Raw genomic sequence first — 24,455 nt, 5'->3', positions numbered from 1 at the left:
TCACCTCCCTCACCCTGCTGGCTATGCTTCTCTTCATGCAGCCCAGGATGTGAATGGCTCTGTGGGCTGCAAGTGCACACTGCTGGCTCCTGTTGAGCTTCTCATCCACCAGCACGCCCCAGCATGCCATTGAACACGAACAAACTTGTAATAGAACCTAGCTTTGGCATGGATGGTTTTCTTACTGAGGTGAGTTTGAGGGTGAAGTTCTTAAGACCTGCTGTTTGGGTTTGGTTTTCTTCCAGACCAGGCAAAGCCCAGTCTGCATGTAACGTCGCTGGACGATGCGGAATGCCTCCGATCTAAAGAGCTCCTTTCGGCGCCCGGCTCTCACCCTGCTTCTAGCTCAAAGGCAACCCGCAACATCCCTCGAAGACACACAGTAGGTGGCCCTCGCAGTTCCAAAGAGATACTGGGAATGCAAACCTCAGAAATGGACAGGAAGAGAGAGGCCTTTCTTGAGCACCTGAAGCAGAAATATCCCCACCATGCTACAGCAATAATGGGACACCAGGAAAGACTGAGAGATCAGGTACGGACCCCACATTTCTGTCTTGCTTTTGTATTTTTGGTGTAAACAGTCCTTCCAACTCCTACAAAGCTGAGTCTTGCTTCATTCCAAAAGGTGAGAATATGACACAGCATTCAACAGATTCTTTTGATGTAGCCCCAGTTTCAGTCAGTCCCTTGACATTCAGGGAAAGGATCGCCACAACAAAACTATTCAGTATCACCTCCACGTTGTTTGTTGAAACTGACATTTTTGAAGCACTTTTTCCTTTTTTTTAAGAGTCTACACAGGGAAAGAGGTGAAGGTGAGACTCTTGATCTCAGTATATGGGTCTCTATCTGCTTTTCACAGCTGAAGGGAAAATATGGAACAGCTGTTAACTTCTGTTACACTTTCCCTGCTGGCACCGCTGCCCGGGAGAAAAGAAAATATCTGTGGAGTGTGTCTGTATGCTTTAGCTGGCTCTGTTACCCTTTCATTTGTTTTCTTCTCTGGTTTGGAGTCTTTTATTACAAACAGAATGGACTTATCCACAGGTATCTGCCTCCTCCAAGCTGTTTTGACATCCACATAGGTCCGTCAGCAGCATACCTGAAAGTGGTTTGCTCCTCACCTGCCTTCAGTTGTTTTTCAGCAGTGCAAAGCAGATGCAGGGTCAGAGGAGATGTGACACACTGATGTATTTCTCAGAGCAGGTGGAAGCTGGTGTCTCTCCACCTTCTGAATTCAGCCTAACTCTGGACTCTGGGTTTGACTACAATGCTAATCTGTTGAGGCAATCTACCTTCTATCTCATAATTAATCTCTTTTTTTTTCTTTTTCCAATCAACCACCAGCACTTAGAGTTCAGGCTCCAAAATCTCGTGCATATGACTAGTTTAACAAATGATTGACAGCAAAAAGCCTTTCTAAGAGTTTTCTGGGGGTGCTGTAGGTTTTGCAGCACTAACAGCAAATTGGTGTTCAGGAAGCAATAAAAACAAGCTGGGAAAAACATTGTATGTTTTAACATACAACAACTCTTGACAACTCTGTCATGCGAGTTCTGACTGAATTCCCAGCCTCTTTGGAAGCCTTGCAAACCTTTGGAGATCAGACTCTTGTCACAGGTTTGGAGAAATTGTCACTTGGTAACCTGCCCCCCCTGCTGCAACTTCTCTTTGACACATCCTAGAGATCCCAGGTGCTGTCGCTGCCTCAGAACACAGCTGCTAGAACCCATGTGTAGCCACCTAAAAACTGCTGCAAGAGTTCAGCCCTAAGGAGGATGATCTATTCCTTAGGTTTGAACAGTTTCCTTCCTAGCCTTAGGTTTGAACAGTTTCCTTCCTAGCCTTAGGTTTGAACAGTTTCCCTCCTAGCCTTAGGTTTGAACAGTTTCCCTCCTAGCCTTAGGTTTGAACAGTTTCCCTCCTAGCCTTAGGTTTGAACAGTTTCCCTCCTAGCCTTAGGTTTGAACAGTTTCCTTCCTAGCCTTAGGTTTGAACAGTTTCCTTCCTAGCCTTAGGTTTGAACAGTTTCCCTCCTAGCCTTAGGTTTGAACAGTTTCCCTCCTAGCCTTAGTTTTGAACAGTTTCCCTCCTAGCCTTAGGTTTGAACAGTTTCCCTCCTAGCCTTAGGTTTGAACAGTTTCCTTCCTAGCCTTAGGTTTGAACAGTTTCCTTCCTAGCCTTAGGTTTGAACAGTTTCCCTCCTAGCCTTAGGTTTGAACAGTTTCCCTCCTAGCCTTAGTTTTGAACAGTTTCCCTCCTACCCTTTGAACGTCTCATTAATGTATTTTTCCCCTTTCTTCCCACTTATCTCTTCCATGAACTTCAGTGACTGTGTGGAATGTGCTTGGGTGGTGGATAAAGATAGCATACAAATTAAATAAAGGAGGCTGGGGGTGGGGATGGGATGGGGGGATGGGGGGGGTTGAAATCCAAAGATTAGATCTTTTGGAGTCATGTAAATATTTAGTTCCAGTGTTGCAGACACTGCAAACCCAGTTTGAACAGCCTGCAGCATTACACCCTACACATTTTGTAATTTGAGCCTTTTCTGAAGGCAATAAATTACAGAAGGAATGCAGTAACTGTTCCTGCTATTTGTTTAAAATGTGTCATCCTTGGCTAATTTATTGAGGGTAAAATTCATGCAAAAGTCTCCTGCCTCTATTTTTTGATAATTAGACTTATGTGCTGTATGTGAGGAGTTTTGAGATCACTGCAGACCCAAAATAACTTTAAAATGACTATCAGAGCATCAAACAGTCCTTCTTGGGAATAGGAAAGACTGAGAAATTCCATCCATTCAGCACAGCTTATTAACAAAAAAAGAAGAAAAAGGGGAAAAAAAATATTATAAACTGGGTGAGGCCACATTGTGAACAGGCAGAAATAAGTTACAAGAGCTGGTTGTGAGAAATTTCCTTGGTGGAAATGTGGTGTATCAACAGCCTGGTGTATCAGATGCAGTGAGATTGAATTTTCAGGTGTTGTGTGAGGGGCTTTTCATAAGGGTGTCCAGTGAATGGACAAGGGGGAATGGATCTGCCCAGGGAGGTGGTGGAGTCACCGTCCCTGGAGGTGTTCAAGAGGGGATTGCACGTGGCACTTGAAGCCATGGTTTAGTAGCCATGAGGTGTTGGGTGATAGGTTGGACTTTTGGGTGATAGGTTGGACTTGATGATCTCTGAGGGCTTTTCCAACCTTATTGAGTCTATGCTTCTGTGAGTCTAGGTTTAGACTGGATCTCAGGAAGAAGTTCTTCAGTATGAGGGTGGTGAGACTCTGGAACAGCTTGCCAAGAGTGGTTTTGGATGCCCCCTCCCTGCAGGTGTTTAAGACCAGATTGGATGAGGCCTTGGGCAACCAAGTCTAGTTGAGAGGTGTCCCTGCCCATGGCAGGGAGATTGGAGCAGATGACCTCTGAGGTCCCTTCCACCCTGAGCCATTCTATGATTCTGTGGTCATGGCATTACAGGGCTTTTCTCTTCCTGAGTGTGTCTGTGTGCACACACACACACGTACCTCTGTGCTCTGTCTGCATGCTTGAGTGTGTGCCTGTACATGCACCTCTGTGTATAGGTACACATAGGGGTGTGTATACATAGACACACAGCTCTGTCTGTGTGGGTATGTATGTGTATGTACTGTGTACACCTACTCAGCTGCTCCATGAGCAAGACCATAATATAATTTTGCTTTGGAGGGTGTACATGTGTGTTTAGCATACATACCTCCCTTCCCCCCTCCTTTTGCTATGTGCATGTGTAGCAGTGGTACAGCAAACAAACTACATACATAAGTATTAGGGAGTGTGTGTGCAACATATCTGTATATATCTATCTATATCCATCTATATATATCTCACATACAAAATCTGTAAGATGTCCAGGTTTCTTTCCTCCCTTCTTACTTCTCCAGCTGCTCCAATATTTGGAAAGGGGCAACATTTAGTTCCCCAGCAGAAAAGGACCTGGAGGTGCTGGTTGACAGCCATTGGAACATGAGCCAGCCGTGTGCCCAGGTGGCCAACAGCATCCTGGCTTGGATCAGTGAAGTGCAACCAGCAGGACCAGAGGAGTGGTCCTGCTCCTGTGCTCAGCACTGATGAGGGCACACCCTGAATACTGTGTTAAGTTTTAGCCCCCTTCACTGCAGGAAAGACATTGAGATGCTGGAACAAGTGCAGAGAAGAGCAACAAAGCTTTGTGAAGGGTCCAGAGAACTGGTCTGGTGAGGAGTGGCTGAGGGAACTGGGATTGTTAAGCCTTCAGAAGAGGAGGCTGAGGGGAGACCTCATTGCTCTCTACAACTCCCTGAAAGGAGGTTGCAGTGAGGTGGGGGTTGGTCTCTTCTCCCTAGTATCAGGTGATAGGATGAGGGGAAATGGTCTGAAATTGTGTCAGGGGAGGTTTAAGTTGGAGATTAGGAAACATTTCTTTGTTGCAAGAGTGGTCAGGCATAGGAACAGACTGCCCAGGGAGGTAGTGGAGTCACCATCCCTGGAGGTGTTCAAGAAATGAATGGACATGGCACTTTGGGGCATGGTTTAATGGCCATGGTGGTGTTAGGCTGGGGGTTGTTCTGGATGATCTTAGAGACCTTTTCCAACTGAAACAATTCTATGATTCTGTGATTATCCACAGTGAGAATTTCCCCCACTGTGGGAGATCTATAGTAGTTAATGCAACAGCTATGTCAAATGGTGAAACTAGAACATAAACCATTCCAATAGTCAGAGGCAGAAGATAGTTCCTTGGACATGATATAATTTATCTTCTGGGTTGCTCTGAACCCTGTCAGGTCTACAACCAACATAAATGGTCCTTAAACTCAAGACTGGCAATTGTCTGCTTTGTTGTGGGCTTTCTTGTCGTGGGCATTTTACCTGCCAGTATCTGAGCAGGGCAAACTGACTCCTGGTTTACAGAAAATAAACAGCAGTAAACAAATATTTCCTCTTGTCAGATCATACTGCATCACCTTCCCCAGCAACTTCAGCTCTGAATGTTGTCCATATCTTCCACTACATATTAATGGTTTCCTCCAGGCTTCATTTATTCACATAAATCCTTCCCTGGATGTGCCTCTCCTGTTTCTAGCCTTGATAACCTGCTACAAGTCAGCAGCACACTGATGGCCAGGTAAAATGCCAGCAGGGATTAGTGATGGTTAACCACCGTGGTGACCTGAAGCCTCCCAGCTGTGCACACAGCTCAGCCCTCCTCCCCCCTGCAGGTTTGTTGCCCTCTGTGATATCTTATTCTGGAAAGGGAAGCTCAGAGGCAGGGTCTGTCTTTATTTGCACAAGGGCCTTGGGATTCTGCTGTAAAGGCAAATAATCTGCAGCTAAGCTGGTGTGTATGGTGAATCGAGGTGTGGGTAGTTCTGCCATGCTTTGTGCACCCCAGAATGCCCACAGGCACCCCACGGTCACAGCTCTGCACCCCACGGTCACAGCTCTGCACCTCACAGCCCTGCAGCTCGCCCTCTTGCTGCAGGTCCCCCCCCCTCCCTTCCCCCCAAGACAACCCTGCAGCTGGGCCCCTGATATCCCTCCACCTGGAAAGATGAGGAAGAAAATCGTTTTTTATAGGTAATGCAAGTTTCTGCAGGATCTGTGGATGCCTTGTCTCTGCCAAGGCTGTCTCGTCTAGGTTAATGAAACCAAGGTGCTAATGTAATCCCCAGGAAAGTTAGGAAGAAAAATGAGAAAGGAAAGAGGGAAACAGTCTCAGCCTTCTGAAGTCTGAGGGGGTGTGAATCATCTGCTGCTAACCTCATGGCAGGACGTGGTCACCAGTGTGGGGCTGACTGCAGTCAGCAGAAAAGGAAAGAGCAGGAACAAGCGTGAAAGCTGGGCCAGCAGCTGCAGAGATGAAAAAGAGTTGGCAATTAAGAGGTTAAAATGGTAACCTGGCCGTGGGAGGGGGGGGAAATCTCTGCCATGAACCTGTTTTACAAGTCACCTCTCAAAAAAACACAATTCTTTCTGAAGGGCTGAGAGCCAAAAGGAGCGTGTAGAAGTTTTTCAGAGCCGGAGCTTATGAGCGTGGCCGAAGTAAACGAGCTGGAAGATGTTTGCCACAGATTTCTTTTGTTGTTGTTTGACTAGGAAGTACACTGGGAGGTGTGGAAGGGTCAGGAGCAGCTCTGGCATTTCAGCCAGTGCTCTGTGAAGAGCAACTTTGCTGGAGAATAGAATCAGATTTGCATTACTTTTCGAATAACTAAAACCCTTCCAGTGCCTGTGCGAGGCTGAGTGCCTGGAAGGTGGTGGTTGAGAGAGGGTTTTTTCTTTGGTTGTGCTCAGCTAGGTCTGAACATGACAGGTAACTCTGGCATCTGGGCAGGTGTGGTTAAGGTTACCATGGAGATCCATGATGTCATGCTTGATAGAGCATGTCAAGACAGCTAATCTAACATGTAGATGTTCAAAAAGTCCTATAGGCCAGGGCTAAGCTTTATGCAAATAACAAAGTTAGGCTGCAAAAGGGCAAAAGAAAATACAGCTGAGACATGGCTGTGCTCTTTACCTGGCAGCTTGGGAGGATTATTACTGGCTTCATCATAAATTAAAACTTTTTTGGAACTAAAGGGAGAGGATTTCAGACCATCTCTGGCCGCACCTGTGGAGCGTCTCACATTTCGGTAAATAAGCCTTCTCTTTTCTTTCTTTCTTTCTCTGACCTTGCTGTGGAAAAAAAAAACACCCAAATGCTTTGGAAGCTGTGGAGTTTGCTTCCCCACGTTGTTCCTCCTGGCAGCAGGGCTGTGTCAATACAGCGAGCTTTCTGGCATGGCACGTTGCCTCTCCTCTTTCCAAAGTGAGCTCTCTATTGAATGAGCTGCGACTTCGGAGTGGTTCGAAAGGCATCGTTCTGTATTATGCTGATTGTGTGAATCATGCTGCAAAAATGTCCTAGGTAGTGTTTTGGAGGAGAAACCAAGAATGGAGACACTGTGTATTTATTTGTAGATTACTGCCAGATGTCTCTCCTTTTTTTCACTGTTAAATTAGAACACCCCCCCAAAAAATATTGCAACAGCATTTATTGCAGGATTTGATACCTGGAAGAATAGTGAAGTTTTTTGGGGGTTATTTTTTGTTACGGGGATTCTTCTATCAGCCTGTTGAAGTGACTTTTGCTTTGATATCATGGGGTAAAGCTGGGGCATTTCTTAATAGAGGTGTTTTTCGTGGGTAAAAGTACATTAGAAAAGGGTAAACACATTTGGAGGTGAAAGTCCAGAAAGGCAACTGGGGCTTCTGGGGGGTTAGGTATAAACACAAGGGGTGTATTCAGCCCCTCTGCAGAGAGAGTCAGTTCCCCGGGGTTCTTAGTTGCAACCCCTTTTGTGCTTCCATCAGTGATGACAGGGCAAGCAAACAGCAGCAGGTAAGGGGTAGCCCCCCCTGCCCCGCACTGCTGCGGGGTGATAACGGGGAGCAGGCTTAGGGCTCCAAAGTGCAGTTGGATTGGTCACTCAGTATGAAAAGAGTTCGATTAGGGTGTGAAAGATGGGCAATGGGGGCGGGGGTCTTGCCCTGGTTAATGTTAGAGCTTAAATATGTGAAAAATCTCGAGTTCTGCTGACAGACACCTGAGAAATGTGAACCTGAGAGAAACTTCAGTTGAGTGTAAATCCTCAGCAGGATTTAGGGAATGAGGAGGCTGTGGGATGCGGGAAACACATTATCTAATTCCAGGTGAAAAAACAGGGTAGAAAAGTTTTCTAGTGTTCTGTACTGCTTGATCAGGCAAAGTTAAACAAACATTGTTTGGAACCTGTATTGATTCTTAAATGGAATGGATTGAAAGGAGGACAGAGTGACAAAATTGGTCACAACTCTTTTACCCCTACTTGCATCTTGCAGCTAAACCAGTAGTGGGGATGTTTGTGAATTAATTTCAATTTAACCTTTCTCCCAGTGTCTGAGTGTTAATTGTTGAGTACTAGCAGAGGTACAAATGACACCGTGTCAAATGCAATTGGTGTATTTTTGCATTCATTACACTTCTGCTCCTTGATGCCATGAAATTGGGTAAGGAGAAACTGATTTATCCTTAATATCGCGTGAATAATGTTCTGGTCTGTACTGGCTGGCACAGATGGTTGGACAGGATGATCTTAGAGGTCTTTTCCAGTCTAGGCAGTGCTCTGATTCTGTGGCTAAAAAGCAGTTTGAAAATTACATTTGATTTTGAAATGTACACAGTGCCTTGTGAAGAATGTGCTTTTAATATGGGTAGATGTTGCTGCAGACTTTTGTAGTCTATTTTGTTCGGTTTTGTTTCAGTTGGTTCACATACTGGGGTTGGACCCGAGGATCTCTTGAGGTCCCTTCCAACCTCTAATATACTGTGATACTGTGACATTGCTGTAATGTGCCATCCAAAAAATGCGCTTTTTATCGGAGATGTAGCAGCTAGAACTTGCTGTTGTGTCAGCACAGGCTGTAGGGGTTTGCTCAGGAGGAAAACAACAAACCCCTTCAGAAGCTGTTGCAGGAGATTTCTCCGACTCCCTGCCTTCTCTCCACCAATGGGTACTACCTCCCTGCCCACATGAGATGGCAGTTCCCCCTCCTCCCTGGATAGTCTTTGTAAGCCCCGCAGAGCACGTTGCCCGTGCGGGAAGTGGGGAGCCAGTGCAGCATCCACGCGTGTCCCCCGTCCGTCTCCTGTGCCACCTGGAGCAACAATTTATCGCTTCCCACCGCCGCTGTACGTCAAGGGCAACTGCTCTGATTTCACGTCGTGAAAAGCACCTCGGAAAAGCTCTGAAAGTGAGCGCATGAAACATGATTACAAGCTGAAATCTCTGCTGGATTCCAAGCCCTTAGCCTTTGTTTATGGAAGGAGGTGAGGTGACACGTCCATTTGTTTTGAGCTGAAACATGCTCTTTAGCCCCCAGATAATGCCGCGATTGCGAGATAGTTATAAATAGCCCGACGGGGAGAGGAACAAAGAGCTGGTTCATTAGCAAAGCAAAGGGGCAATACTTTGTATGCTCTGTAAGTGAAAACACTGAGGAAGAGGAATATTCCTAGCAGAGCATCTCAGTGGAAAGTCTTTCAATTCTACCCTGAAGTTTACAAAAAGCAAGGCGGTGCATTAAGGTACATCTTAAACTAGCAGCCCTAAGGTATCTCCTGGAGTAATGCTTGCTTTGATGAACTGAAATGTCTTCATTTATGTCTGCCAGTTGAAAGACATTTAAAAGGGAAGAAAAAAAGTAAACAAAACCAAGCTGCAAAAGGGCTAATAAAGCAATTCCTTTTCTTTTCCCTTCCCTCCCCCCACGCAAACCACACTCCCGCGCAGTTACTTTGCCCCAACAGGATTAGTAACTTTTCTTCCGTGGCAACGCCTCTGCTTTTTAAGTAGCCTGGATTGCTTGTAACCCACGAGTCCCCAGGTAGTTCTTACATGCTTACCTTTGTTCATGTGAGTTTGCTGCATGTGTTTTTCTAACCTAATTTTGTGACAAAGGAGAATGTTTTTCGACTCCTTTGTGCTCAGCTGACTGTTTGAATGTCCTGGTAATCTTGTTTTGGTACTCGTGGTTACATCCCATAAAGAATCCAGGACTTTGGTATGGTTCAAAGCGTAGCTCAGGCAGTTGCATTCAAGAGAGTTGCCCATGGAAACCTCTCCCAGTGACTGTGGACACCTAAGATTCCTTAGCTTTCAGAAACCTACATTCTTTTTCTGGCCAAAAGTACCCTAAGCCACTTAGAGATATGGGGTTGGTGTATACTCTGTTTAGTCCTGGTGCTTTCTGTGTTGCCTTTGTGGATGGCTACCAAAACCTGCGCTGAAGCAGTCTCCTGTTTGGTGGATGGCTTCATTGCAGGACAAGTTCTTTCAGTGTTGGTGAAGATGAGAGCATGAGACCTGCAGAGTGACCTGGCAGTGATCACCCCCGTGGCAGAGGCACCTCCTATGAACCTGTGCCTGATTGCTCTTCTTCCTCCAGGGGCGCTTGGAGATTTGGGATAGGCAAACCCTACATTTTCCCTTTTGAAGTTCAGCCATTGGGCAGTGATGTGTTACAGGGTTCAGTCTCCAGATCGTTGTGGTTAGCCCCTCAGGTCAGCTGCTGAAAGAAACTTGTCACAGGACTACAGAATTCTCTCTTCATTAACTCCCTTTCTTCTTGGCAGCAAATTTTCAGGAGTCAGTGACAGAGAGAGCTCTGGCCCTGTGCTGCTTTAGCCTGGTTATCAAAGTCCTCTGCCCAGAGATGGAGATGCGACTGTAGAACTTCCTTCAGGCTTGGGCAGCCAGAAAGCTGAATCTTCCCCTTCTACATTACACATTCTGCAGAAGTAGGTTGGTGTGTGACATGTTCTTTGCCACTGTTTCGTCTTCCAAATCTACTTCAAAGCACCTAAAGTTGCTGGGCTTCCTGCCCAGCTGAGGTGTGAACAGCATGGGAGATGTCTTCAGAGCATCATTGTAGGTGGGGTTTGTTAGTTAAAGTTCCTTTCAAGCCCCATATTAACTTATGGGAGCAAAGGAAGTTTGTGACAGAAGTGAAAATGAAGCCCTGGTCTACAGATATCTTTGCCCCTGCTGTTTTTCAGCAGGCACTCTCTTGTCCTTAGTTCTGGAGGTGTGTTACAGAGGATGTGAGGTATGTTTGGCAGATGAGGAGTGTCACAGACAGGCAGATGTGTTGGGTGATGATGACAGTTCATGCTGGTAGTAGACCTAAGGTTGCAGTGCAGCGTCACTCCTTGGGGGTTCCTTCAGTAGCCTGTGGTTAGGCTCAGTATTTATGAACATTTGGTGTGGCTCAAGACTATTTCCCTGCAAATGGTTGTGAATGTAGCTGGGTTGTTCTCTTTCCAGATGAATAGTCCTGTTAGCTTCCAACTGGGAACATTTCTGTCCTCTTTGCATTTTCACTAGGGAGGGAAACACATATTTATATCAGCCACTTGCAAAGTAAATGCACCTCTGGACCACTGCTGCTGTATTACAGCATTTTCCAGTTGATTTTGTAGCAAAGGCAGATTGCACCAATGTCACCTGATTAACAAGATTGCTTTAGGCATAATCCCTGGGATTTACATCTCTTTTCTGGGTTCAAATAAGAGAACAAGAGTAAATAAGACAAGCAAATAATTTATGACCATGTACTCCAGTTTCCTTTCTTTACAAGCGGGTTGAGTACACCCGGGGAAGCAGTGCTATTGTTAAAAGAGCAGCCAACACCTGTGACCCTGTCAGCAGTCCCTGAGATGTGTCTCCTGATGTTTACCCAATGATGGTAATTGTGCCAGATCAGTAAATTCAGAATCTGATGGGTTTAAGTTTTGCATCTTGTCACACCAAGACTTTGGGTTAGTGGCCCTGGGCAGCCCATTCCAATGGCTAAAGACTCTCTCAGTGAAGAAGTTTCTCCTCACCTCAAGCATAAACTTCCCCTGGTGCAGCTTGAGACTGTGTCCTCTTGTTCTGGTGCTGGTTGCCTGAGAGAAGAGACCGACTCCCTCCTGGCTACAACCATCCTTCAGGTAGTTGTAGACAGCAGTAAGGTCTCCCCTGAGCCTCCTCTTCTCCAGACTAAACAATCCCAGCTCCCTCAGCCTCTCCTCACAGGGCTGTGCCCAAGGCCTCTCCCCAGCCTCGTTGCCATGGTTTACTCATGAGGTCTGCGATGATGAGTTGGTCTTGATGATCTTTGAGGTCTCTTCCAACCTTGGTGATTCTGTGATTCTGTGAGATTGTTCTGAGGGTCCTTTTATTCATATATATTTCTTTCTTGGGAGTGGGGAGGGGAGGAGTTGCCACAGGCTAACTTTGTTTAAAAAAAAGAATAAATGGCCTAAATATTGACATGATTTGTTAAAGAAAGGACTGGAGAAGCTGCTCTCTTAAGTTATGTCTGGAATCCAGAAAACCCAGTATATTTTTCACCATGGCTTCGTCAGGAGGTGCTAGCAGCCTCTTAGGGGGTGGGTGCTGGGTAATCAGCCCATGTGCATCATGTACATTCTGATCTTCAGTTAGTTACAGATTCCTTTGCCCCACAGTTTGAGATTTATCTTCCAAAATTATGTTGTTCTTAGTGGTAGGACTGGATCTTCTTGATACCTGCAGGAATGTCCAGTTCTGGTTTGGGTTGCTAAATTCTTCACTGTGATCATGTTTCCTGACTCAAAATCTCAGAGCTCAACTAAGTCATAAGAATATTTCATCCCCTAAGGGATTTACATTTTTTACATGTATATTTGATAGGCTATCTCCATCCCATCCTCTTACACTGATTTCATTCAAACTGGAAAAAGTTAATTGCAATCCAATTTCAGTCCAAGCTAAGTAGTCAGTCTGGAGGGACACATCTGTCTTCCAAGGAAGGCGGAAGTGAGCAGTGAAAAACCAAAGGCTTAAAACTTCTTTTTTTCTATTTGAAAGAGGTTGAGTCTGATTTCTAATTTTCCCTGAAATGTTCCCTTCCAGATACACTCTCTGCCAGATGAGGCTTTCCCAATTTGCACCTATTTTGTGGCTATGTGGGTGTCTAAAGCCTGGAAACAGACCTGTTGTCAATGCCTATGTATGAGCTTTGGGCTTTCTTCCACCATGCTCTGAAAGCATCATTTCAGCTGCGGTTGTTCATTGCCAGCCCTGGTTTCAGCAGCACAAAATGCTGTAATTAGTAATAAATTACTCACAGAAGGAGCAAATATTTGGCTCAGATTAGAATAAGTAAGGAGAAATGTCACTTATCTCCTACTGGCTGAGTAAATAAATAGTTGTATGACATCGGTTGGTTGATTTAAATAACAGTAAATACTGTTTGGATGGAAGAATTACCATGTAGCACAATGTGGAAAAGAATTAGTTTAAAATGTGGCTGTAAGTGAACACTTCCATTAAAAATCTGAGCCTGGAAAGCTAGGTCATTTATAAAAATTCCTATATGTCTCCAAAAATTATTTGACTTTTGTTTTTACAGAGGAATTACCATTTCAGTAAATTCTTCACTTAGGTTACTTATTTCCTCTCCAGCTTCCCGCTTCAGGAAGGACAGGGACTTGCTAGAGAGGGTACAGAAAAGGACTACAAAGATAATGGGGGGACTGGAACATCTCTTATGAGGAAAGACTGAGAGGATTGGGTCTTTGAGGCCCTTTCCAGCCCCTAAAATTCTGTGGTTCTGTGATTTTTAGGCTGGAAAAGAGCGGACTGAGGAGCAATCTGATCAATGCTTACAAAGGGTGGGAGTCAGGAGGATGAGACCAGTCTGTTTTTGGTGGTGCCCAGTGACAGGACAAGGGCACAAACTTGAATGCAAGAAGTTCCATCTAAACATGAGTAGGAGCTTCTTTAAGGGTGACAGAGCATTGGAACAGGCTGCACAGAGAGGTGGTGGAGTCTCCATCTCTGGAGACATTCAAAACCCACCTGGATGTGTTCCTGTACAACCTTCTTTAGGTCAGCCTGCCTTGGGAGGGGGGTTGGACTCCATGGTCTTTCAAGGTCCCTTCCAACCCCTACCATTCTGTGATTCCCTGGTAGTAATTTACAAATCCTCACTCTGCCCTGTGCTAATTTCACTCTTTCATGATGTGCATCATGCATTCTTTGTTTGTGAAAAAGCTATTTCACAATAAAATTGCCTAATAGCTGTGCATCAAAAAGATAGCACTGTGTCAACATCTACTCCCTAGGGCTATGGGACAACCTCAGTACTCCTCTGTTCTTAGAGTCACCACAGGATTGCAGGTACCAGGATTTTGTTTTGTTTTGTTTTGTTTTACTGAGGGTCACTATTGTTTCAATTGGATTTCAGCTGCTAATCCAAGCTGCCATCTCTTTGGCTAATACTAAATCCAGCACTAGGGGCACAGGCAGGATGGTTCCTTCTGCCAGCCCCAACATGCTCCAGTGTGGGCGAGAGGAGCTGGGAAGGGTTTCTGCGTTACACAGCCTGGGGACTCTCTGTTTTACCACAGGCAGTTAGTGTGGTGTCTGCTGCTGGGGAATTTAAATGAAAACATGTGATAGAAACAGCATCAAAAGCTTTCTGGAAATTGGTGCAGAACTTCTCCCTTCTGAGCACTGCAAAAGGCTGGGGTGGGATGGCACAAGGGAGGTGCAGATCACACGATGCTTTTCTTGGCCCTCGTGGCCCAGGTAATGAAATCATAGAACCACAGAGTAGAACCATAGAATGCACTGCTTGGAAGGGACCTTTAAAAGTCCTCTTGTCCAACCACCCTGGAGTAAGCAGGGACATCCCCAACTAGATCAGAATGGTTAGAGCTCCATCAAACATGACCTTGAATGTCTTCAGGGATGAGACCTCTACCCCCTCCCTGGGCAGCCTGTGCCAGTGTTCCACCACCCTCATAGCCAAGAACTGCTTCATAATCATAGAATCAATAAGGTTAGAAGAGACCTCAAAGATCATCAAGTCCAACCTGCCACCCAAGACCTTGTGACTACTAAACCATGGCACCAAGTGCCATGTCCAATCCCCTCTTGAATACCTCCAGGGATGGTGACTCCACCACCTTCCTGGGCAGCACATTCCAATAGCTAACAACTCTCTCTGGGAAGAACTTTCTCCTCACCTTGAGCCTAAACTTGCCCTGGCACAGCTTGAGACTGTGTCCTCTTGTTCTGGTGCTGGTTGCCTGGGAGAAGAGACCAACCCCCACCTGGCTACAACCTCCCTTCAGGTAATAGTAAAAGAGCAAGAAGGTCTCCCCTGAGCCTCCTCTTCTCCAAGCTAAACATCCCCAGCTCCCTCAATCTCTCTTTGTAGAGCTTGTGCTTAAGACCTCTCCCCAGCCTCGTTGCCCTTCTCTGGACACGTTCAAGAGTCTCAATGTCCTTAAATTGAGGGGCCCAGAACTGGACACAGTAATGTCCAATGTAAATCTCTGCTTCTCTAGTTTCAAACCATTGCCTCTTGTCCTACAAGCCCTTGTAAAATGTCCCTCCCCAGCTCTCCTGCAGCCTCCTTCAGGTACTGGAAGGCTGCTCTAAATTCTCCCCAGAGCCTTCTCTTCTCCAGGCTGACCAACCCCAGTTCTCTCAGCCTGTCCTGATAGAAGAGGTGCTCCAGCCCTCTGTCAATAAACATGCTCCTGCTGTCGAGTACAGCTGGCTCAGAGCGGCAGCAGGTTGTGTGACCGATGGCTCTTGCTCTGATATCAGATGCAGGCCTTTCATGCCTGGCTCATGTGTACTTCCCTTCGGGTTTATTTTTACCAAGTGCTTTCCGCACCGGATGCTGTCTCTGGCGCCTTCCCTCAGGGCAGGCCTTGCAGGCACCTGCTGCTGCCTGGCACCCTGGGCACTTGCAGCTCCCTCAGCCCAGCAGCTGATGGGTGCTGCTGGGAAGGCAGGGCTTCCAGCCACGGCCTTCTAATCCCATCCTGAACAACTGGGATAATCCCATACCCAGCCTGGGACCCCACTGCAACTAGGAGTCAGGTTGCATCCCAAGGCCAATGAATAGCTGGAGACAAGGACCCTGAGGAGCGACCTCATCGCTCTCTGCAACTCCCTGAAAGGAGGATGAAGTGAGCTGGGGGTTGGTCTCTTCTGCCTTCTAACAAATGATAGAAATGGCTTCAAGTTGCACCAGGGAAGGTTTAGGTTGGATATTAGCAACAATTTCTTTCCTGCAAGAGTGTTCAGGCATTGGAATGGTCTACCCAGGGAGGTGGTGGAGTCACTGTCCCTGGAGGTGTTCAAGAAAGCTGTGGACATGGCACTCTGGTTTAATGGCCATGGTGGTGTTGGGTTGACAGTTGGACTTGATGATTTTAGAGGTTTCTTGCCTACCAAAATGATTCTGTGATTCTCTGAGTGCAGGACCATTGCAGAGGTCGCATATGGCACTTGGTTGCTGCTGTAGCTCAATTCCACAGGAGATTTCACCATAGCATTAACTATTTGTATTCTTTTGGTCACACTGTTTCCGTGTCTTCTTACTGTGCTTGTTTCACCCTCTTTCTCCACTGCCAAATCATGCCTTCCTTGGTCTTGGGTGTTAATCCTGTCACAAAAGAGTAGCCCTAGCCTATGTGCAAATGTGTATTTGCTCAATCCCCACCCGTTTTCCAGCATGCAACCATGAAAAACCAGTATTTTTTCACACATGAGTCATTCATACACCCGGATGTGTGACCAAATTTCACATCAGGTGAAGCTCTGCTGCATATGCACACCTATGGGACATCTGCACTGGGAGCAAGAGGCACTCCGGCTGCTCCTGCTGCCGTTGCTCCATGCTGGTGGCAATCTGTTACCGAGAGGATGGTGTTTGAGGAGGAGGCAACTGCTTGTGCTCCTGTGGTGCAACCAAGAAGAAAAAGGAGCTTCTCAGCTCTTTGCTGCTCCTCTGGTGCCTCTTCTGCAAGCAAGGTAGAGGTGTGATGAAGAGCCAGGGCTTTCCTCTGAGGGGCTTGTGTTAGAGCTAGTGGAAGCTCTGGGACAGATCTCTTTTTTTCTCAGAAGGCTGCTCCCTGTAAGCAGGGTTGTCCTTAAGTGTTCAATAGTAGTGTTCTATTGTCTGTGATGTTTCTGGGTTGTTTTTGAAAGGCTCAAAACCTTTTAGGTTACTAAAGATGCTTTTGAGAGAGAGACTGACAGTCTACAGAAGAAAAGCTTCCCTTGGCCTGTGCAAATACAATTTGATTTCATCTCATGGTGTCAGAATTTGTCGTACGCTGTCCAAAACTCAAGAAGCTTCCTTCATTAATTACAGAGTGTTTATATGTAAGGTTTAATCCTTGTACTGAAAGTCTCCAGGATTCTGGAGTCACTGCTCCTTTGTGGGCCTCTTGTGAATTGAAGGGTTAGAAAACAGTAGACCTGTATTCTGAAGACACTTGGGCAGTGAAGATGAGTGAGCTACTTTGTTTCCCATGTCTTCTCTTGCTTCTGCTGTAATATTCTGGGTTTGAGATATCTTTTCTTTTCCCCCTGATGCTGTGCCAGCAGGTATTGTTTTGTTTTAAAGAAACTGGGAGCTCACAAGTCCAATCTTGTTCCTGGATGACTTCAACCTGTCTCAGAGAGGTTATTTTGCCAGGAATAGTTTCGCTTATAATCTGTTAGACAGATTTCTTTGTGACTGTGTTAGATCAGCAAAGCCAGCTTGGAATTTGGGAAAGTTGGAATTTAATAAACTTTTAATAGTTCAGAGAAGGAGAACTAGGGGGAAAGGGAGGGGGGGAGTTCACAAGTACTCAAGCAGGCACTGGTGAGATGCTTCTCATGTTGGGTCAGGGTTTTTTGGATGTGCTTTGGGGGATTTCTCCCAATGCCTACCAGTGATACATTACTAAGAGACAGAAGGGGTTGCTTCTCATGTTGGCTTGGGGTTGGTTGGATGTACTTTGGGGGATTTCTCCCAATGCCCACCAGTGATACATTACTAAGAGACAGAAGGGGTTGCTTCTCATGTTGGCTTGGGGTTGGTTGGATGTACTTTGGGGGATTTCTCCCAATATGTGTTAGTGATATGTTACTAGAGAGACAGAAGGGGTTGCTTCCCATAGAATCATAGAATCAACCAGGTTGGAAAAGACCTCAAAGATCATCAAGTCCAACCTATTATCTAGTACCTAACACCTCCTGACAACTAAACCATGGCTCCAAGTGCCACATCCAATCCTTTTTTGAACACCTCCAGGGACGGTCATGTTGGCTTGGGGTTGTTTCAATGTACTTGGAGGGATTTCTCCCAATACATGTTAGTGAGAGACAGGAGGGTTTGGGATTTTTGTGCTGTATCACAGATAGGTGATTTATGTGATTTTCCTTCAAGCAACTGGGGCAAATAATTCCAAATTGGTACCAAAAAAAAAAGGATTTTCTGTTAAGGATGATCACTCTCTGTGAAGCTTGTTTTTCCTAAGGAGATGTATATATATATAACCTTTTAGATTAGATTTACTTGCTCTGTAGCATTTTAAACACACACAGGCTGAAATTAAGGCAGGGTAAGACCTACAGCTGTATTGAGTCGCCTGGCAAAACAAGGGCAGCTTAGATAACCATTCAGTAGCTTATTGTGGTAAGATAAACATGGAATTCCAGGTATTTTCTACAATAAAAGAACTTGTGTGTTCTTTTGATCTCTGCTTTCTGCTGCTGCTTGTCTGACTTCCCTGGATACTGCCAAAATGTCTGTGCTTTTGTCAATGTATTCCTGCCCCCCCCTTTTTTAAATGTTAGGACCACACTCAAATCTAATAGATTTTGAAGGCAGAATAGCTTTCCTAACTTCTAACTTCCTCTGTAAAAAGCAGTCAGACAAAAGTTATCAAGCCTTTCAAGTGGGGTTTGTCTAGCCAGGGCCGCTTTGTTTTTGGCTTATCTTCCCTGTGGTTTGAAAGCTTCCTTGAATGTCTGGGTTCTGTGATCTTTCAGGGGCCTGTTAAAACGCAGCCATCACTGCAAAATGTTCACTCTGCCTTCAAATAGTGGAGAGGAAGGTGATGATCTGGTTTTATTTACCTCTATATTCAGCAAAGACCTATGTTTGGAAATGTATGTTTGCCGACTGCTTGACTGCTTCTTTAACTGAACCAGCCAGCCTGAATTCATGTTGCCAGCTCTGCCAGCCCACAGAATCACCTGCATTTGTTCCCTCAAAGTCAGCAAAGTAGCTGAGTCTGGTGGTGTTGCACTGCAATAGTCAGGTTTGAGGTATTTTATCTGCAACTTAAGAAGAAGGGAAAGTTGGACAAGAGTTATGTGGGGAAGAAAAGCTTCAATTAGCCATGGGAAACATTTCAGCTGGAATCAGTTTGAAGTGTGTTGGGTGTTGTATTTAAGAGGAGAACCACTAAAACCCTTTTGAAAACGAATGTCAAGCCCAGATTGCAGGGTTGACAGTGTGTTGTGATGCCATGATCCACAAAAACACATAGCTTGTCTCTTAAATGGCTAGACTGCCTTGGTTCACTAATAAAGGGAGAACTTCCAGCTTTCTCATTGTAACAGACAGGTAAGCAGTCATAATCATAGCTCTGCTGTTAGATCATTTGAAAGTTCAGACAGCAAGGAAGCATTGCAGAGAACAAATCTGCCCAGCCCCACAGCCCATGCAATGTGTCTTATCTCTCCTGTCACTTTTTTCTCATCTGAGAGGAGGATCAACCAGTTGTTTCTCATCTAAGCCTCTGCTTCAAACACATATTAGGCCTGATGCTCAAATATCCCCTGTGGATCACAGAATCACAGAATGTTAGGGGCTGGAAGGGACCTCAAAAGATCATCCAGTCCAACTCCTCTGCCAGAGCAGGAACTCCTAGAGCAGATCACACAGGAACATATCCAGGCAGGTGTCAGAGAAGGAGACTCCACAACCTCTCTGGGCAGCCTGCTCTAGGGCTCTGTCACCCTCACAGTGAAAAATGCTTGTGTTCCTGTGCAAGGCCACCCAGGGAAGAAGTGGTGGTGTCACCATTCCCAGAGATGTTTAAAGATGAAGAGCTTAGGGACATGGTCTAACAGCTGTGTACAGGGAGATGTTAGGGTATTGTTGGACTCAATGATCTTAATGTTGGTTGTCAGCAGTGTAATGAAGGCATTTCACTGTTTCCCCCCACTGCCTTTCCTAAAAGCTCCAAGTAAATATGGTACAAGGCAGATGGTGCATTGTAACTGAGGTCTTCCTGTTGGGAGGTCTCAGTGAGTAGGAATATACAACATCGAGGTTATTAAACACTGGAAAGGCTCTACAGAGAGGTGTTCCCAAAAGGCAGAGATGTGGTGCTGAGGGATGTGGTCTAACACCAGCCTTGGCAGAGTTAGAGAACGGTTGGAGTTGATGATCTTGAAGGGCTTTTCCAACCAGAACACTTCTATGATTCTATCATCAAGCTGACGTCACCATCCCAGATGAATGTGTGAGTTTACAGCAGTTCATTGTAGGTGATCTCTAAAGCATCCAATTCAACTGTTGATTTTTCAGCAGTAAATTTTGACTGGTAACAAGATTGCAGTTTGCTTCTGTGGGTCCAAAGGGCACTGATAAAATGAGAAGTGATGCTGAGATCTGGAGGCACTGTGGAAGCTGTGCTTCTTTTCCTCAGCCCAATGCTGAATAAGACACAGCTGAGACAAGTTAATAATTCATCATATTGGAAAGTTTCTGTACTATGAGCTGTGTTTGACTTGAAGGAGAGCAGCTACTATTCCTTCACTTAAAAGAGAGATACTTCTTATCAGTAAAGCTGTATCTTTCCTGCCACATTGTGCTGGTCAGAAGGGATATGGGATAAGATCATAGGCCATGTAACAGGCTCTTTTCCCCCTATTTTTGTAATCACCAGCCTGAGAGTGAACAGGACAAAACCTGTGTTTGTTTTTTGTGACACTTGGCTGTGCCACTTAACACAGAAGTAGTGCAGTCTTCATCTAAGCAGTTTCACACTATTTGAATCAATCCAACCATTAAGGCTGAGGGAGCTGGGGCTGCTTAGCCTGGAGAGGAGGAGACTCAGGGGTGACCTTATTGCTCTCTACAACTACCTGAAGGGGGGTTGTAAACAGGCAGAGGTTGGTCTCTTCTCCCAGGCAGCCAGCACCAGAACAAGAGGACACAGTCTCAGGCTGCACCAGGGAAGTTCAGGCTGGAGGTCAGGAGGAAGTTTTACACAGAGAGAGTGATTGCCCATTGGAATGGGCTGCCTGGGGAGGTGGTGGAATCACCATCACTGGAGGTGTTCAGGAGGAGACTTGACAGGGTGCTTGGTGCCATGGGTTAGTTGATTAGGTGGTGTTGGATGATAGGTTGGACGCGATGATCTTGAAGGTCTCTTCCAACCTGGTTTATTCTATTCTATTCTCTTCTAAATTGAGTAAGTACAAGCTTATTTTTAAGGCTTTGCAGATATTGTTTCACAGGACAGGAAACTTCTCATAGTTTTATTCAACCACAGCATTAGACAGACAAAATGAAAGCAAACCATGCTGCAGGTGGGATTTTTGCTTTTTATTTGTTTTGCAGGGTGTTTGTCTTCCCTGCTCCATTCAGGCTGGCACAAATAATTTTTAGAGTACAGTGATCTTTAGAGAGAGACTAGTAGGAGGAAGTCCTTGGTGATCACTGTCTTAGGAGCTGGAGAGAGAAGATTAGAAGATTATTGTAGCATCCAGGAAATGATCTAAAAGATGAAATACCAAAATTATACCAAATGATACCAAAGAGTGGCTGTCAAAGGGTCCATGTCCAAGTAGAGGCCAGTGACAAGCAGAGGCCCTCAGGGATCAGTCCTGGGACCAGCCTTGTTTAACATCTTTGTTGGTGACATGGACAGTAGCATTGAGTGCACCCTCAGCACCAAGCTGTGTGGTGCAGCAGACATACTAGAGGGAAGGTATCCATCCAGAGGGACCTTGACAGGCTGGAGAGGTGAGCCCAAGCCAGCCTCATGAAGTTGAACAAGACCAAGTGCAAAGTCCTGCATCTAGGTTGGAGCAATCTGAAGCACTGGTATAGGCTGGGCAGGGACTGGCTTGAGAGCCACCGTGAAGAAAAGGACTTGGAGGTGCTGGTGGATGAGAAGCTCAACAGGAGCCAGCAGTGTGCACTTGGAGCCCAGAAAGCCAATCACATCCTGGGCTGCATCAAGAGAACTGTGGCCAGCAGGGTGAGGGAGGTGATTCTCCCCCCTCTATTCTGCTCTGGTGAGACCCCAACTGGATCTCTGTGTCCAGTTCTGGAACCTCTATTGCAGGAAGGATCTGGAGGTGCTGGAAGGTGTCCAGAGAAGGGCCACGAGGATGATCAGAGGGCTGAAGCACCTGAGCAACCTGATCTAGTGTGAGGTGTCCCTGCTCATGGCAGAGGGGCTGGAACTATATGATCCTTGAGGTCCCTTAGGTCCCTTCCAACCCCAACAGTTCTATGATTCTGTATAGATTCCTTCCAGCCTCCATGCCTTAGAGCCAGAGGTGTTTTAGCTGGACCATTGGAACAGGTCATCTGGTTTTAGTCATGTGGAATAGGTGGTCAGTGATATCAGCATAGTTTCTACTCATCCTCCTGGAAAACTGGAATCAAGGACATGACTTACTGCAGACACAGGCAGGGGAAGGCCATCGCCTGGATGTTTCCCAAAGGAGGTTTTAAGGAGAACAATCAGGGTGGATCAGCACTTGCTGCCCCTTGTGACTAGCAGAGGGAGAAGTAGGTGACTCTGAACATGTGAAGACATCCAGAGACTGCTTCAAAGGCTGGTAACAAAGTGCTCTCATTTTGGTTTAACATCCTTAGTTTAGCACAGCGTTGCTGGGTTTGGTTGTTCAAACTTACAATTTTTGTCAGTTTGTGGTGAAGTGTGAGTTCATGTGGGAGGAGGTAAACAGAGCTGGGAGTTAGAATTTCCCATAGAAAAGAATGTTATCACAGTATCACAGTATAACTTAGGTTGGAAGAGACCTTGAGGATCATCGAGTCCAACCTGTAAACACAGACCCCATGATTAGACCATGGCACCAAGTGCCACATCCAATCTTCTCTTGAATGCCTCCAGGGATGGTGACTCCACCACCTCCCTGGGCAGCACATTCCAATGATGAACGACTCGCTCGGTGAAGAACTTTCTCCTCATCTTGAGTCTAAACCTCCCCTGGCACAGCTTAAGACTGTGTCCTCTTGTTCTGGTGCTGGTTGCCTGGGAGAAGAGACCAACCCCCACCTGGCTACAACCACCTTTCAGGTAGTTGTAGAGAGCAATGAGGTCTCCCCTGAGCCCTCTCTTCTCCAGGCTAAACAATCCCAGCTCCCTCAGCCTCTCCTCACAGGGCTGTGCTCAAGGCCTCTCCCCAGCCTTGTTGCCCTTCTCTGGACACGTTCAAGTGTTTCGATGTCCTTCTTAAACTGAGGGGCCCAGAACTGGACACAGGACTCAAGGTGTGGCCTAACCAATGCAGAGTACAGGGGCACAATGACCTCCCTGCTCCTGCTGGCCACACTATTCCTAATGCAGGCCAGGATGCCATTGGCCCTCTTGGCCACCTGGGCACACTGCTGGCTCATATTCAGGCAGCTGTCGATCAGCACCCCCAGGTCTCTCTCCGTTTGGGAGCTCTCCAGCCACTCCGACCCCTGCCTGTAGCTCTGCATGTTATGTGTGGTTGCTGCTTGACACAGTTGTTGGGAATATGTTAAAAAGCAGCTTTTGTAGCAATGTAGCTTGTTAGTGGGATCTGGGATCTGGGGTTTGGTCATGAAATCCACTCGGCTTAGGTTACCAAGCAATTGCATTGTGATCTTTTGCCACAGGAGTTTCAGACATTGTCCTGTCAGGTACACAGTATCTTGTGACAAACCCGGGGTGTACCCCAGCCTCAGAAAGCATATTTTAGGATGAGATTGGCTTTGGTTTGCTGAATACTTCATCATTAAAATGCAGATTGGCAAACAATTCTTTCAAGGTGTAAACACGTGCTGGGATGGTGATTTTCACAGGGAAAATCACAAATAAAACAGATGAGGAAGGATTTTAGTCAGGTGTATGAACATAGCCTTTGAGCTGGAAGTCAAAGCCAGAGGTAATGACTGCAGCAGCCTTAGTAAACCATAGTTTCCTTCTTATGAAACATGCTCACATCTTTACCAGCCATTTCTGGTGGTAAAGGGTAGAGTCAATTAATGATTAAGGTCATGGTTTAGTGGTAGTGTCTTAGCAGTGTTGGTGGGATTGCAAGCTGAGAAGTGACAGGATGTGATGATCTCTTCCAACCTCAACAGTTCTACATGAAGGATCTCAGAGATATGTTCAGTAAACTGCAATACTGCATGGGTCAAACTGGAGAAGAAGAGCCTCAGGGGAGACCTGATTGCTTTCTACAACTACCTGAAGGGAGGTTGTAGCCAGGTAGGGGTCAGTCTCTTCCAGGTAACCAGTGACAGAACAAGAGAGCACAGTCTCAAGCTGAACCAGGGGAGGCTTAGGCTGGATGTTAGGAAGAAATTCTCATTGGATTCCCGTTGGACTCCAGAGGAAAATGTTTCCCCATGAGAACAGTGAGACATTGGAATCATCTCCCAAGGGAAGTGGTGGAGTCCCCTCCACTGGGCAGTTTTAAGACTCATCTCGACAGAGAGCTTGTTTCTACTACACTGTGACCTAGAAAGGTTGGAGCTGATGATCCTTGGGGTCCCTTCCAACCTGGCATTCTGTGATTATGTGAAAGCAGTCTGAGAGTCATTAATTTTTTTTAATCCATTGACCCTGTCAAAATAAAGAGCCTCTTTCAGAAAGAAATATTAAGTCTCTTGAAGCGGGAGAAAATATCCTGGGTTTGTTTTGGTTCTTGTTTTGGTTCAGAGCAGTAGTGGAAATCACAGCACAGACTGAAGGCTATAACTGCAGAGTTGGGAAGATTCAAATCAAGGCTAATGCAGAACATTTTTCACAGTAGAAATGATTCATTCCTCTGACAAATTATCAAGGGAA

At 45.9% G+C, this 24,455-nt stretch overlaps 1 protein-coding gene across 16 annotated transcripts in view; it reads left to right on the top strand.

Annotated features, from left to right (window-relative positions):
- Window positions 1-24,455, top strand: part of KIAA1217 (KIAA1217 ortholog) — a 484,815-nt gene that overhangs the window by 262,119 nt on the left and 198,241 nt on the right. For 13 of the 16 annotated variants that reach the window (XR_010988310.1, XM_068146315.1, XM_068146326.1 and 10 more), the window contains one exon: window positions 246-532. Coding sequence is in view for 12 of the 16 variants with exons in the window: in XM_068146315.1 (XP_068002416.1) it covers window positions 246-532 (287 nt within the window). In the remaining 4 variants the exon portion in view is untranslated. Of the gene's footprint in view, window positions 1-245; window positions 533-5,603; window positions 6,649-6,831; window positions 7,398-16,301; window positions 16,399-24,455 lie in introns of those variants that run through there. The other 3 variants (XM_068146320.1, XM_068146321.1, XM_068146317.1) reach the window with 3 other exon arrangements.

The sequence above is a fragment of the Melanerpes formicivorus genome, unplaced genomic scaffold (assembly GCF_026170545.1).
Source record: "Melanerpes formicivorus ecotype bairdi unplaced genomic scaffold, bMelFor1.0.p_v2 SCAF_13, whole genome shotgun sequence".
Taxonomy (NCBI): domain Eukaryota; kingdom Metazoa; phylum Chordata; class Aves; order Piciformes; family Picidae; genus Melanerpes; species Melanerpes formicivorus.
Note: the sequence above shows the minus strand (reverse complement) of the source record. Positions and strands in the feature narration are given on the sequence as shown.